Raw genomic sequence first — 13,731 nt, 5'->3', positions numbered from 1 at the left:
CATAAATATGATACATACAGAACATAAATATGATGTAAATAATGATGTCTGCAATCCATTACGGGCTGAACATGCAGAAATTTCGAACTGCCTCACGACTACTAGTATCTTCATCAGACATCTAACATCAAAGGACCGCACACTTAATATGCAATCATAGTTGAATCCATGTGATCATCTACAAATCCGGAAACCATACTTGTGGTTGAAGATGAAGACGCATTTCATTTCTGCGCTGAAGGATTACTGCAAGTGTGCATTCTAGACCTGAAACTTTGACGCACCAGTATAAGGTGCGTCAAGGAGATGCAAATGGATAATGGACATGCAAATCACTTTAAGAACATTTTTGGTACAAGACTTCCCAATGTATTAAAGGGGTGTGTCACAATAAAACCAGTTAATCAATCATGACCGTGGTTCACTGCAGTGCCTGTGTGGGTTGGTCATGGAAAAAAGACATGCAATTATAATTACTAATTGAGGCATTTCAAATACAAGATTGCACACCCTATGAACTGTGGGTATGCGGAGGGGATTCTTATATATATTATATATATCTCTTGCAGGCCAAGACAGAGAATAACCATAAGAAATGTTGCAACAAATTGAGTTAGCCACAAAGTTCTGGCTGGTTGAAGATCCAAAGCTCCTCTGCAGGACATTCAAAGCCTGCACTGCGTTTTTTTTTTCTTCAAATTTTTCCGTTTGAGACGAGGATACGCTAACTGTTGTTACAAATGAAGAACTACAGTGCAGTAAATAAAGCAATTATAAGGTTGCTGCTTTAAGTTCTCTGTCTCTAGAAGAAGCACTAAGGCTGTACCTCTGTCCAAAATGAAACAGCGAGAATACAGACCATATACCGTTTCTGCTATTCCATTATGAAACATGGGGTTTTATGGTTTGGCTAGAGGGAATGCTACCATAATCTCTTCCAGAATATGGCTAGCTTGACTTAAAACAGGAGTAGAGCAGCAGAGTAAAAGCCGTGCAGGAAAACGCCATGAAATACGAATCTCTAGGTTAGGACCGAGCGCATAAACATTATGCATACACAGTGTGGAAACATATGCTGCATGTAGCATGGAGCATGCAGAGGAAGGTTTACTGGCTTTACATCTGAAAATAACTATAAAATGCATACTTAAATACTTAAGAATTTGTTTTAGTCTATTTGAGGTTTTATCTTAAAACTAAAATAAAGTTTTAACATCCAGTAGGACTGAGAGAAATGTTAGTCTAGCCATTTGGTCAATGAACAATAATGGTTTGACTCCAAAAAAAAAGAAAAAGAAAAGAAAACTCTAGGCTTGAATTCAGTCTGATTCGTCAGATATCCAGAAAGCTTGCTGAAGCTTGGAACTGTTTTAGGGATGAAGACCAAGAAAAACGTACATAATTGATCAAAATGGTTGCAAAAAAAAGGCATCTCAGCTCTAGTGCTTCATGAATGCCACAGTTCTGATACAGAGGCTGAATTCCTCTATAGCCTCTTGGCAGAACAAGGCAGAGTGCAGAAAGTAAGTTTTGAATGTGTGTATGTGTGTGTGTGTGTATTGTGGGGAGATGGGAGAGCCCTCCCCACTGGAGGTCTTAACGCAAACCATATGCTGCCATACTGACCTACTATTGAGTATCTGCAGAAAGACGCAGAGAAGGAGAAAAAGAAGAGTAGAAGACAGAATATGCAAACCGTCTGCTTGCCATCCCAGACAGCCCATGTGACTGCGTTTTTTTTCTTCCGCACACCAAACAGTAAATCTATCTCAGTTTGGCCCACATTTACCATCTCTCAATGGATCCCATCTCTCAATGACGCAGCGCTGTATCCAAGGACTATTCTGGTTTCGTAAAACAAAGCAAAATGAATGAATACAACGTGCTGAGTTGAACGTCTAGACGTCTCGTGTTTGGAAAAACTCCGATCCTCGGTTTGTCACAGACTCAGGAGATCAGTCAGTGATGTGGGAGCTGTATTTATACTAGACGTGGACGTTAAGCGTTACCTCCGAGTTGGAACCCTACTCCATTTCATTTGGGTTTCCATCATCGAAATGAGGACTTCTTGTTTTTTTTTGAGATACTGACGCAAAACTGCAGTCAAAACAATCATCTCTCAGAACTTTTCGGAGTTGGCCAATTCTGGAGAAATCCCAGACTACCATGTTTTACACTGTAGCAAAGACGTCAAGTTCTCTGAATGGACTCTAAGAACCTGACTATCCTCTTTGAGAGATCTCCCCATGTTACATTCTAACGAACACTACCTTATGACACATATACAGAAAGGTAGACATGGTAAATAAGATTACGTACATCGTTCCCACCTAGACAGGAGTCAAGCGCATTAATTACCTTACCTAACGAGGCTTGTTTTATGAGCGCAGGCATGAAGGAAAAACCGGTTCTGCAGGTAGTCAAACTCTTAAAGCAACTGTCGAACTGCACGGATGAGACGGACAGACCGGCTTAACCAGCTCTGTGGTGGGTGCAAAGAGACTAAACGTGAAATACAGCAGCGACAGATAGGAATTAGCAGAATGTGATACTCTGGAGGTGGAGTCATTTGTAACAGTGATATGATGAGAAAGAATAAAAGCTGGATATTATGTATGTGTATGTAACTCTGACCTGCAGTCTAGGATGAGCTATAAACCAGCCATCTCTTATTTAGCCTAGATATATGTTCCTAAATCGAGCCAAGAAGCAAATGCAGATGTTATGTGAATAAATCGATTCCATTTAGCCTTGCACACTGAACATAAATCCAAAGTGTTTATAGCCTACTCCATTACCAGAACTAGAAGTAAGGACTGAAGTCATCTTCCGTTGCATCTATCTATCTATCTATCAATCTGTAAACAACAAGCAAACAAAACTACAAGCATGGTGTACAAGTTATGTTCTTATAGCCACATTCATTTGGATGTTCCATCTGTGAGCAAAATGTCTTAACAAAATGTCTTCAAACTTTTTAATACTTGGTTTATATTATAGATTTTTTTTCTTCTTCAGATAGGCTTTACGAACGCCTTTGACAAAAGAAGAAATGTACTGGACGTATGGTTCTCATGGCTGGATCGGGAAGCTGTCTCAAGGTTGCGTTGGACTTTCACAGGAAACATGAGAAGCACATCACACGTGACACTGTTACCAAACTTATTCACAAAACTCAAAAAGACTGGAAGTGTTGCAGCTCGACCGAGACGTGGACGTCCACGAACATCCACTGATGAAAGCACAGCCGACTTGGTGCTGGCAAACGTCACACAGTCCTCTGTGTACGGAGACTTTTGGGACACTATGCATCGTGCTGCTCTTTTAACCACGGCTCTCTTTATTTGTCTCAATATGACTTTCGTTAGATAGAAATAAACTTGTAGATTTGTATTTAATATTGGATTGGTTAATTAATATTTTATTATGTAATACATACTTTTTATTTGAATTAGTTTATTATTTTATTTACCCACACACACACACACACACACACATCTATCTAGCCAATCAGTCTAATCGTCCTTAACAGATTGTTCATATCAGAGTCCAATCAGAGTCTGATCTGTTAGAGAGAGGAAGAAGCAAGTGAAGGCACAATAGCAAACCTGACACCAAGTCTAAGGTTTCTTTTTCTTCCACAGAACTGGGTAGTGAATTCAGTAAGACACCTCAATGGTCCATTCAGTCCATCCTGAACCCTCAGACCCCCATCCTCATTCCCAAACTGTATCCCACTTTTCATTAAATGTGCTCTTAATAATCATCTAGATGAATACACACACACACACACACACACACATATATATATATATATATATATATATATATACATACACACACACATATATATGTGTGTGTGTGTGTGTAAAACAATCATGGTCATCAAGTTAGTTTAATCTTCATCTCTGGTTAATAAATAAATATAAGAATAAAGACAAGAAGAGATTAATTAATATAAGAATAAAGACAGGAAGAGATTAATTAATATAAGAATAAAGACAGGAAGAGATTAATGTCAGATGTTTTCCTGGTCAAGTGAAAGACACAAGCAGGTCAGTGTTAAAGGTAAACTCACCATAGTTACAGCTGTTGACAAATAGACACCTTGTACAAGTCCGTTTTGTTGCTCTGTCTTCGCAGAGTATCCTATGTCTGTGTCCCTGTCGCAGAAACACAGCTCCTGGGTCTGTCTGTGTGTTTGTGTGTGAAGCAGACACGGTAGGAAAGTCCTCTAAAAACGCGTCTGAGTTTGTCCTCAGAGCTCCATGTCGAGCAGCAGGTTTATAGTTGCTAAGGCTGCGCTGTATCTCAGTGAGCACAGCCGCTGGGGAGAGATCACTTCACCGCGCTGCTGACGGAATCCGCGTGACGTGACCAGGCCATAAATGGTCAAGTGCTGCAAGCAACCGACCAACAGGAGGCGCTGTTGTCTTGTTGTTGCTAATAAGGCTGATAACATGAAACGCTGAAGGGGAGCAAAGTTGCCTGTGGTTAATTTTTTTAAACAGTATTTTGTAAACAATAGATAAAAAATCACAATAAATCTTCGGAATTTGATATTTTGATATCTGTTAGCTGATATTCTTACAAGTATTGTGGTATTGGAGCTCTAAAAATATATATATATATATACGCACATTTATGCAAATGAGGCTTCATAAAATTAAATATGCATAAATTTGCATATTTAATTAAACTAAACATCTGTAGACACAGTGTAAAAAAAGTATAGTAAAAAGACTTACACACATCATATCCGTCTGCCTGACTTACACACAGTTTGTCTGGCTAACTGTCTTACACACAATATGTCTGTCTAACTGTCTTACATACAGTTTGTCTGTCTAACTGTCTTACACACAATATGTCCGTCTTCCTGTCTGACACACAGTTTGTCTGTCTAACTGTCTTACACACAATATGTCTGTCTAACTGTCTTACATACAGTTTGTCTGTCTAACTGTCTTACACACAATATGTCCGTCTTCCTGTCTGACACACAGTTTGTCTGTCTATCTGTCTTACACACAATATGTCCGTCTGCCTGTCTTACACACAGTTTGTCTGTCTAACTGTCTTACACACAATATGTCCATCTTCCTGTCTGACACACAGTTTGTCTGTCTAACTGTCTTACACACAGTATCTCTATCTGTTTTACCTGTCTGACACTCAGTCAGTCTGTGTGTCTTACACACCTTTATTGTTATATAACATCTAATACTGGAAAACTACCCAACACAAGGAAGAGAAACACTGGCTGAAAATGTTTCCTTACAAAAACTTTTCACTTTCCTTTTTGCTCTTTGAATAATACATCTTCCCTAAAGATAAAAAGCTACACAAGCCATGTTTAAATAAAACAGAAATTTTTAAATTTAAATTTTTAAATTTAAATTATCAGACCCTTTAACCTTGTATGGTCAAGGAAAGTGTGAACACATCAACTGAAGACATTTACACAGTTTACCACTGAATGGATGCTATATGACTTAAAAAGATTCATAGGTATTGTGTTTCCAGATATAGGCCAGAAATGTGTTTTGTTTTTTTGTTTTGTACTCCTAATGACATTAGTAAACTGCCATTTTAATGATGGCTAAGTTGTGCATGGGTGCATGCTTAAAGGAATACAGCCCACAGTATCAATGGAGTAAAACTCCTGGACCTGGAAGAAATCTACCTCAGCAGCTGCCTTAAGAAAGCCTTGAGCATCACAAGGGGCCCACCCCACTCTGGACACTGCCCATTTATCCCCTTACCATTGGTGAAACAGGTCCATCCACACACTCACAACAAGACTAAAGGAACGCTTCTTCCCCAGAGCTGTTGCCAGTGTATAAGCCCATCTGGGCCCCCCCCACACCACCATCTCTGAGCCTAAAAACAAAAACTGCTAAGCACCTAGTGCAGTAGGACTCAGGTGATAAATACCCTGGTCTCATTCTCACTGTTTACATGACTTTTACACACTGATGTACCTACACAAGGGTGCTAATGATAATGAGTCTTTTATTGATCACATACACATTACAGCACAGTGAAATTCTTTTCTTCCCCAGCATGTTAGGAAGTTGGGGTCAGAGTGCAGGGTCATCCATGATACAGTGCCCCTGGAGCAGAGAGGGTTAAGGGCCTTGCTCAAGGGCCCAGCAGTGGCAGCTTGGCAGTGCTGGGGCTTGAACCCCCGACCTTCCGATCAGTAACCCAGAGCCTTAACCGCCAATCCACCACTAATCCACCTTGCCAAATCTGTACTCTATGCTTGCTGTTAATTTGCAGTGAAACTACTACCACATATTGTCCAATGTGTAAACATGGTTCTACAGACATCAGTACTACATCTACTACGTCTGCTCTTCCTCACACTGATTGTTTTGCACTACCTCATCTTCATACTAACCATTTTGCACTGAGAACTGTATATTAATACACTTGTACACCATTTCTTCTTCTTTTATTGATATTGTAACAAATCCAAGGCAGGATCTGGATGCAAATATAGATTTTAATGAAACACTAACTAAACCACAACATTGAAAAGAACAAAACTAGAGAAATAACAACAAAGGACTAGACTAAGGCAGGGCAAGGCCAGAAACCAGCACCACAAATACAACAATATAACAACATAATGCTCAGCAACAAGGGGAAGACATGAAGACTTTATATAAGGGAACTAATTACGGGGAATACAAAACAGGTGTGCACAAACACAGGAAGCAAGACAAACAACAAAGAAATGTTAAAATGTGACTGAGGATGACCTCTGGTGGTCTGTGTTGTACATGAACATGATGAAAGCATCTGAATGGATGTCCGTTTCACATGATTTATTTCCAATATTACTCACTTCTGTTTATTTTACACTTTTTATCTTTGTCCTTAGTAAATGCCATGATGAGTGCTTTCCTTTACACACATTTCAATTTTGTGTATTAGCATGTTATAGTTCTTTAGACTGTAAATTAAATGAGGTTCCTCCATAGGTTTACTGGGCTTACTTTCTGTGACAGGGTGATGTGCTCAGCAATCTGGGAGAACGTTGGAGTAGAGTCCAATCACGATGAGCTGAGGTGGTTTGGGTATCTTACTGAGGTGGTTTGCTTCTGCTAGAGCTCACTGGACAGAGACCTTGAGACAGATCCAGGACAGGCTGGAGAGACTATATCACACAGCTGGCTTGGGAAAATCTGGTGATCCCTCTGGAATCTGTGACCAGGGATAAAGATGTCTGGGCTGAATTTCACAGCCTGTTCATTCTCTCCATACAAAGTAGAAAGTAAATAAATAAATGTTTTGTTAGACATAGTGTACTTTATAATATTGTCTTACATGTAAGCTTTGATATGCAGCTGAAATTAAAAAAAAGATTCTTGTGTTAATCATATAGTCATATATCCATTCAGAAGGGTATAACAAGATTGGATTAAGGTCATCAATGAGTAGTACCTGTGTATATTCTTATGATTTGAACATCTACGAGGGTATAATGTACAATCACCACCACATTACCACCGCAAAATGGTAGTGTGTGTATATATATATATATATATATATATATATATATATATACACACACACACACACACACACACACACACACACATATATATATATATATATATACATAAAATCAAATAAATAAATACAAAAATCCCCAAAATCCCAGTATATATATATATATATATATATACTGGGATTTTGGGGATTTTTGCCCAGAATATTGGGTTATGCGCCTACAAAAGTTGGAACGTCTCTCATCTTTTGCCTTTTAAAGTTACATAGGTTGAAAAAAACTTACTTAAATGAACAATTTGTGTTGCGTAATGTCACTTAGGTCTACTAAGCAAAAATCAGTATACAGTAGAGTTACTGCATGAAGAGTTGTTCTTGTCCTTGAAGGTGAAGGCAATGATATATTCAGAAATTTAAGACTAATTAATACTGCTGTCTATTGCTTACCTTTACCTTCTTCTTTCAGATTATTACCTACATTTTGTGTCTGGGAGCCTGAGGTAGAGCCATCACCACTGCTGGATGTGGAAAACAGCTCCATTTACCTGATCAGGACACTGCTGAACTCCAAGCATCAACTGGGAGCTGTACAGTGTAGAGGAATGCTCTTGGGTCTCCTCCTGTAACTGGTATACCATATAGAACTGGCATACCTGGTTTATTATTTATACACCATGCTCTCACACTTGCTGATCATCAGTGAGTTATGACATTGTTATTTATTGTTGGATTAATCTCTCTCTCTCTCTCTCTCTCTCTCTCACTCTCTCTCTCTTTCTTATCTTAGATTGTTTATTAAAGTTGCATACAAACTTCCATTTTTGCCATTTTATTGAGCATTTTTTGTTACTTTTGAATATGTTTTTTTTGACAAATATTTATTTATTTTATTTTTTAAAAATAAACCACATGCTTTAAAAACTGTCAAGCGATCGTTGTTATAAATTCCTCAGAAATTTGTATTGTCCTACAAAAAATGCCAAAGAATTTAGAGAATTTACAAAGTGCAGTGGTGTTGATATCTCCTACAGGTTACAGTTTGGCATGCTGAAGTTGCCACAGGGTTGGTGTAGCAATTTGTTCAAGTTATGGGTACAAAACCAATGTGATCCACCAGATGGCTCTAGTACTTAAACATTTTTCATTTATTATTAATTAATTTATTATTATTATTTAAAAAAAAAATAATAATAATAGAAAGGTTATGATATTGTCTCCTCATGATTTGTTTGAGGAAGCAAAATTTTCATTTCACCTGGAGTCTATCACATGGAGACCAGGGCACAAGGGACAGGGTGCCAACCCACTGAAAGGCAAATCATACTCACACTCACCCACCCATTGACTCTACAGACAATTTGACATGCCAATCAACCTACAATGCATGTCTTTGGACTAGGGAAGGAAACAGGTGTACCCGGAGGAAACCCCCGCAGCACGGGGAGAACATGCAAACTCTGCACACACAGGTCAGAGGTGGGAATTGAACCTCCAGCCCTGGAGGTGTGAGGCAAGGGTGCTAGCTGCTATGCCACTGTACAATAGCACCCCCCATCTCCAGTTGCTGTTGAATTAGTTGCATGATTATTTGTGTATAGGTAAGATGTTATGTAAGGGGGCATGGTGTCTTAGTGGTTAGCATGTTTGCCTGACACACACACACACACACTCACAGGATGAGATTGTTGAGTCAGTTGACATGTAAACCTATGAGCTGTGACTTCCTCCTTCCGAGCAGTGTAGAGCCAGAGACTTCCTTCACCACTTTAATGTAGTTTCATCTTAGACCATAGTTTCAGAAAACAACAGCAAAATTTCCAAACTTTCTCACTTCTGTTTTTTTGGCACAGTGTAAGGAGCAGTAATGGCGTTGCAGTGTTTTGTCCTCCTGGTCATTTTCCTTAGTAAATGCCTTGGTGAGTGGATTTCTTACTTTCTTTTGTGTATTATCATTTTATCATGGTTTAGATACAGGGTATATTCTTTTGTGCAAGTTTTTATAGTCACTTCAAATTAAATAGACAAGTCATACTCTGGCACTAGAGTCATTTTCAAGGAAAATCTTTCTTTCTGAAACATTTTGGGAAATTAAACTTGTCTCAGTCATATAGACTGATGTTACCATATTCACCATATTAGGCTAATAAACTTTAATGACATCTTCTTTCCTCTTCTTTAAGGACATACTGAATTCATTTATACAGCAAAGGATGAAGTAAAATTGTTTTGCGACACCAACAAATGGCAAATAAGCACAGAGTCTAACAACAACATTGATGTGTATTGCACAGTGGAGTGTGTTCATGGTGAAGCACTCAAACTTAATAATATCCAGAATTCCTGCAAAAATAAAGATTCAGTCAAAGTTGGTGAAAAATGTTCGCTAATAGCAAGCGGTGGATTTTATCGATGTGTTACTGCTCTGGATTCTGGTTTCTTATTTCCATTCAAACTGTCTCCCAACACTGTCACATCATACATAGTCGCCACTGCAAATGAAGAAAGTGAGTACGCTTTTATTTTCTGTATTTTCTCAAGACAAATTTAGTTTTTCAGAATAATCAGCAAAAGTGTTTTTCCTTTAGTGACAAACAAGTCTGAGGAAAGATCTTCAGTCGAGCTAACTGAAGGTGAAGATGTACTTTTAAACTGCAGTGTCATCTTTACAAAAGAAAATGACAACAAGAACTTTGTAGTGTACTGGATCAAGACCATTGGAAAGAACAGTACCTGTGTGTATTCTTATGATTTTGATTTATATAATGCTATAACATACAATAAGCACTGCAATGTGCAAGAAGAACTGCTTTACAGACTCTCAAACCAAACTGAAGGCAAAAACACCCATAACATCAGGATCAGTAACGTAACAGACTCAGATGCTGGACAATATCTTTGTGCCTTACAAGTGCACACACATGATAAAACAAAAGGAAAGTGGAAGATCATAAATAATATTACAGTCAGTGTACAAAAAGACAAAGGACCTGAAATAGCTGGAAACAGCGCTGGTGAGTGATAGTGTGTGTGTGTGTGTGTGTGTGTGTGTGTGTGTGTGTGTGTGTGAGTGTGTGCACCTTCATTAATTTCCTACCTACTTTTTAATTGTCGTTTATACACAGACCTCAACCCTAAAGATCCCATTCCTAAAGACAAGGCATCTGAAAACACTGGAAACAACACTGGTGAATTTTAACTGATAGTACATCTTAATATGATAGTACATCTTTATAGTACATTGGATAGTACACTGTGTGTGTGTGTGTGTGTGTGTGTGTGTGTGTGCCTGCCTTCTGTAATTTCTGCTTACCTATGTTTTAATTGTTGTTTAGACACAGCTCTCATCCTCTATGTTACAATTCCCATATTACTGGCTCTTGCTATAGCTACTGTGTGGTTTATCTGGAAAAAGATTAAAACCTCACCAGGTAAGAATCTTGTGAAACTACGTAGCCACTTAATCACACGCTAATACCTATATGTAACAACATTAAATATTATTGTGTTTTTGTTTTTTTTTACAGGATCTCAGGCGATAGAACTACAGAGGTAAGCAATGGCATTCATAACCATGTGTTTTAAATGAACATGACCTCTTTTGTTACCTCTGTTGTAACTTATTTCTGCTTCATCATGTTTTCTCGAACCTGCAGAAACCAAGATGCGGATGATACGGAAGAAAAAGCTGATATGGAATGTAAGAGCTTTAGAGATTGATCTTTTTTTATATTTTATATTTTGACACAGCGGATCGACTGGGTTTCCTCCCACCTCCCAAAAACATGCCACTAGGTGGATTGACTATGCTAAATTGACCCTGAGTGTGATTAAGTATGCAAGTGTGTGTGTTTGTGTGTGTGTGTGTGCGTGTGCGTGTGTGTGTGTGTGTGTGATGGACTGGTGTGCATTCCTGACTTGAGCTTAGTGTTTCTGGGATAAACTCCAATTCCTGTGACAGCCCTAACCAGGATAAAGCACTGAAGATGTATGAATGAGCATATTTACATTTTTTTAAATGTGAAGACTTCTTGTCATCTACAGGTCCGTATGCAGTGGGATGTGGAGAGGAGGAGATTAAGTTTAGATCCCAAGGGGATACATTAAAGCAGGAAGGCCAAGAAGAATCCAGAGACCTCTATTCAGTTGTGAAGCTGAATGATTTGTATGAACCCGGGGTATGAGAGGACACTGTAACACTGATGTCAAGAAAGAATTTTGAGGGTATATACAGTACTTGCATGTGACTTTTTTTTTTTTGGAACACATTTACTGAAGTGAAAAAAATGGTGTTAATGTTGGTAGCATGTGTGGGTTACAGTCTAGCAAGCAAAAGTCAATACAGAAGTTTCAGGCATAAGATCACTGAGATCCACGAGAATGATCTTAAAAGTATTCTTTCATCTTGTGGTCCTCCATGTGGACTAGCAAGCTAAGCTTCCATACATATTACATCTTTCACATTTTACGATTTTTCTAGTGATGTAATGTATGCATTGCCATTGATTTCTGGATTGTCCACCGTTCCAGAATTGTGCTGGTTTGTTTTTATTATTATTACAATAATTATTTTTTTTTATCATTCTACACTGTGAGAATGTTTCAGCTGTTTGATTCTTATCTCTTTATGATGTAAATATCATTGCTGTGTGATATTTATGCTTATGAATAATATATGTAGAATTTAGATGTTTATGTATACTGTATATGCGCTGTGATGGGTTGGCACCCCGTCCAGGGTGTCCTCCTCTACGTGCCCCGAGTTCCCCGAGATAGGCTCCAGGCTCCCCTGAAAACAGTATAAGCAGTACACAAAATGGATGGATGGATGGATGGATGTATACTGTATGTTTTGCTGTGGTCTGAAAGAGAGTTTCTACATTCCTCTTCTGTTAATAAGCTATAGATTTATAACGTATATTGTTAATGTCTATAATTGTTCATGTGTATAGACTTATCTTTTGAGAGCGAACAGAGTCAAGAAAGGGGTCATGCTTGCTGGTTTAAAAATCATCATAAAACTCTCTCTGGCATGTTTTCTTGTTCCTGGAGAAATAAAAGAAAAACACTAAAGACCCCAGTAGTCTGTGAAGCATAGCCTGGTGGTCTGCCTACAGTATACACAGTGGTGCTTGAAAGTTTGTAAAGTTGGGAATTTTCCGCATAAATATGACCTAAAACATCATCAGATTTTCACACAAGTCCTAAAAGTAGACAATGAGAACCCAATTAAATAAATGAGACAAAAATATTATACGTGGTCATTTATTTATTAAAGAAAATGATCCAATATTACAGATCTGTGAGTGGCAAAAGTATGAGAACCTCTAGGATTAGCAGTTTATTTGAAGGTGAAATTAAAGTCAGGTGACTTCAATCAATGGGATGACAATCAGGTGTGAGTGAGGACTGTTGTTTAATCTTTTGATATTTTGTTAAAAAAATTCACAAAAATACTCTCATGGATATCAAACAATTGGTTAAACAATAAAGACAATTTTTCGCAGTCTTCTATGCCTTTTATTTACAAAGGGTGCCAATATTACTGGAGGGCACAGTATATATAATACACACACACACACACACAGAAATATATATATATATATATATATATATATATATATATATATATATATATATATATATATATATATATAATTTGCATAACTAACCGACGTTGCGAGAGACATGGCAATATGATATTAGAGCAGGTCTTAGGGTTAGGGTTACCTCTATGTGTGAGAGCATGGTTTCAGTGGAGAATACATGATGCTGTGCCCAATTGGGTTCCCCTATGAATGGGGAAACATGATGAGGTGCCCTTCCAGTGTACAAAAAAAGATGCAGTGCCCTACAGCCTGCTACATGCAATAAAAAAATTAAATGACACTCCATCTAAATGCACCTACAGTGGTGCTTGAAAGTTTGTGAACCCTTTAGAATTTTCTATATAGCTGCATAAATATGACCCAAAACATCATCAGATTTTCACACAAGTCCTAAAAGCAGACAAAGAGAACTAAATTAAACAAATGAGACACAAATATTGTACTTGGTCATTTATTTATTGAGGAAAATGATCCAATATTACATATCTGTGAGTGGTAAAAGTATGCGAACCTAATAACCAAATTAATTAGCAATTCATTTGAAGGTAAAATTAGAGTCAGGTGTTATCAATCAATGGGATGACAATCCGGTGTGAGTGAGCGT

The 13,731-nt window shown here is 38.0% G+C and overlaps 2 protein-coding genes across 6 annotated transcripts in view; one reads left to right on the top strand and one right to left on the bottom strand.

Moving 5' to 3' along the window:
- Positions 1-4,337, bottom strand: part of myo1ea (myosin IEa) — a 60,626-nt gene extending 56,289 nt beyond the window's left edge. For both annotated transcript variants that reach the window (XM_053616517.1, XM_053616518.1), the window contains exon 1: positions 4,079-4,337. In XM_053616517.1, the coding sequence (XP_053472492.1) occupies positions 4,079-4,081 (3 nt within the window). In that variant the 5' untranslated portion in view covers positions 4,082-4,337. The remainder of the gene's footprint in view (positions 1-4,078) is intronic.
- Positions 4,338-9,180: 4,843 nt separating this feature from the next.
- Positions 9,181-13,028, top strand: LOC128602668 (uncharacterized). Of its 4 annotated transcripts, XM_053616598.1 has the most exons (7): positions 9,181-9,437; positions 9,702-10,025; positions 10,107-10,253; positions 10,860-10,949; positions 11,046-11,070; positions 11,175-11,218; positions 11,563-13,028. In XM_053616598.1, exons 1-7 carry the CDS (start codon positions 9,386-9,388, stop codon positions 11,700-11,702), a joined length of 822 nt encoding a protein of 273 aa, XP_053472573.1. In that variant the 5' UTR covers positions 9,181-9,385; the 3' UTR covers positions 11,703-13,028. The 4 variants fall into 4 exon arrangements, 1 of the variants encoding a protein (XP_053472573.1); XR_008384869.1 differs by lacking the exons at positions 9,181-9,437; positions 9,702-10,025; positions 10,107-10,253 and adding exons at positions 10,448-10,532; positions 10,644-10,706; XR_008384868.1 differs by lacking the exons at positions 9,181-9,437; positions 9,702-10,025; positions 10,107-10,253 and adding exons at positions 10,448-10,532; positions 10,644-10,706 and having other exon boundaries at positions 10,854-10,949.
- Positions 13,029-13,731: the final 703 nt, after the last annotated feature.

This window comes from Ictalurus furcatus, chromosome 27 (assembly GCF_023375685.1).
Source record: "Ictalurus furcatus strain D&B chromosome 27, Billie_1.0, whole genome shotgun sequence".
Lineage (NCBI taxonomy): Eukaryota > Metazoa > Chordata > Actinopteri > Siluriformes > Ictaluridae > Ictalurus > Ictalurus furcatus.
The sequence above is the reverse complement of the archived record's forward strand: the minus strand, read 5'-3'. Positions and strand labels throughout refer to the sequence as shown.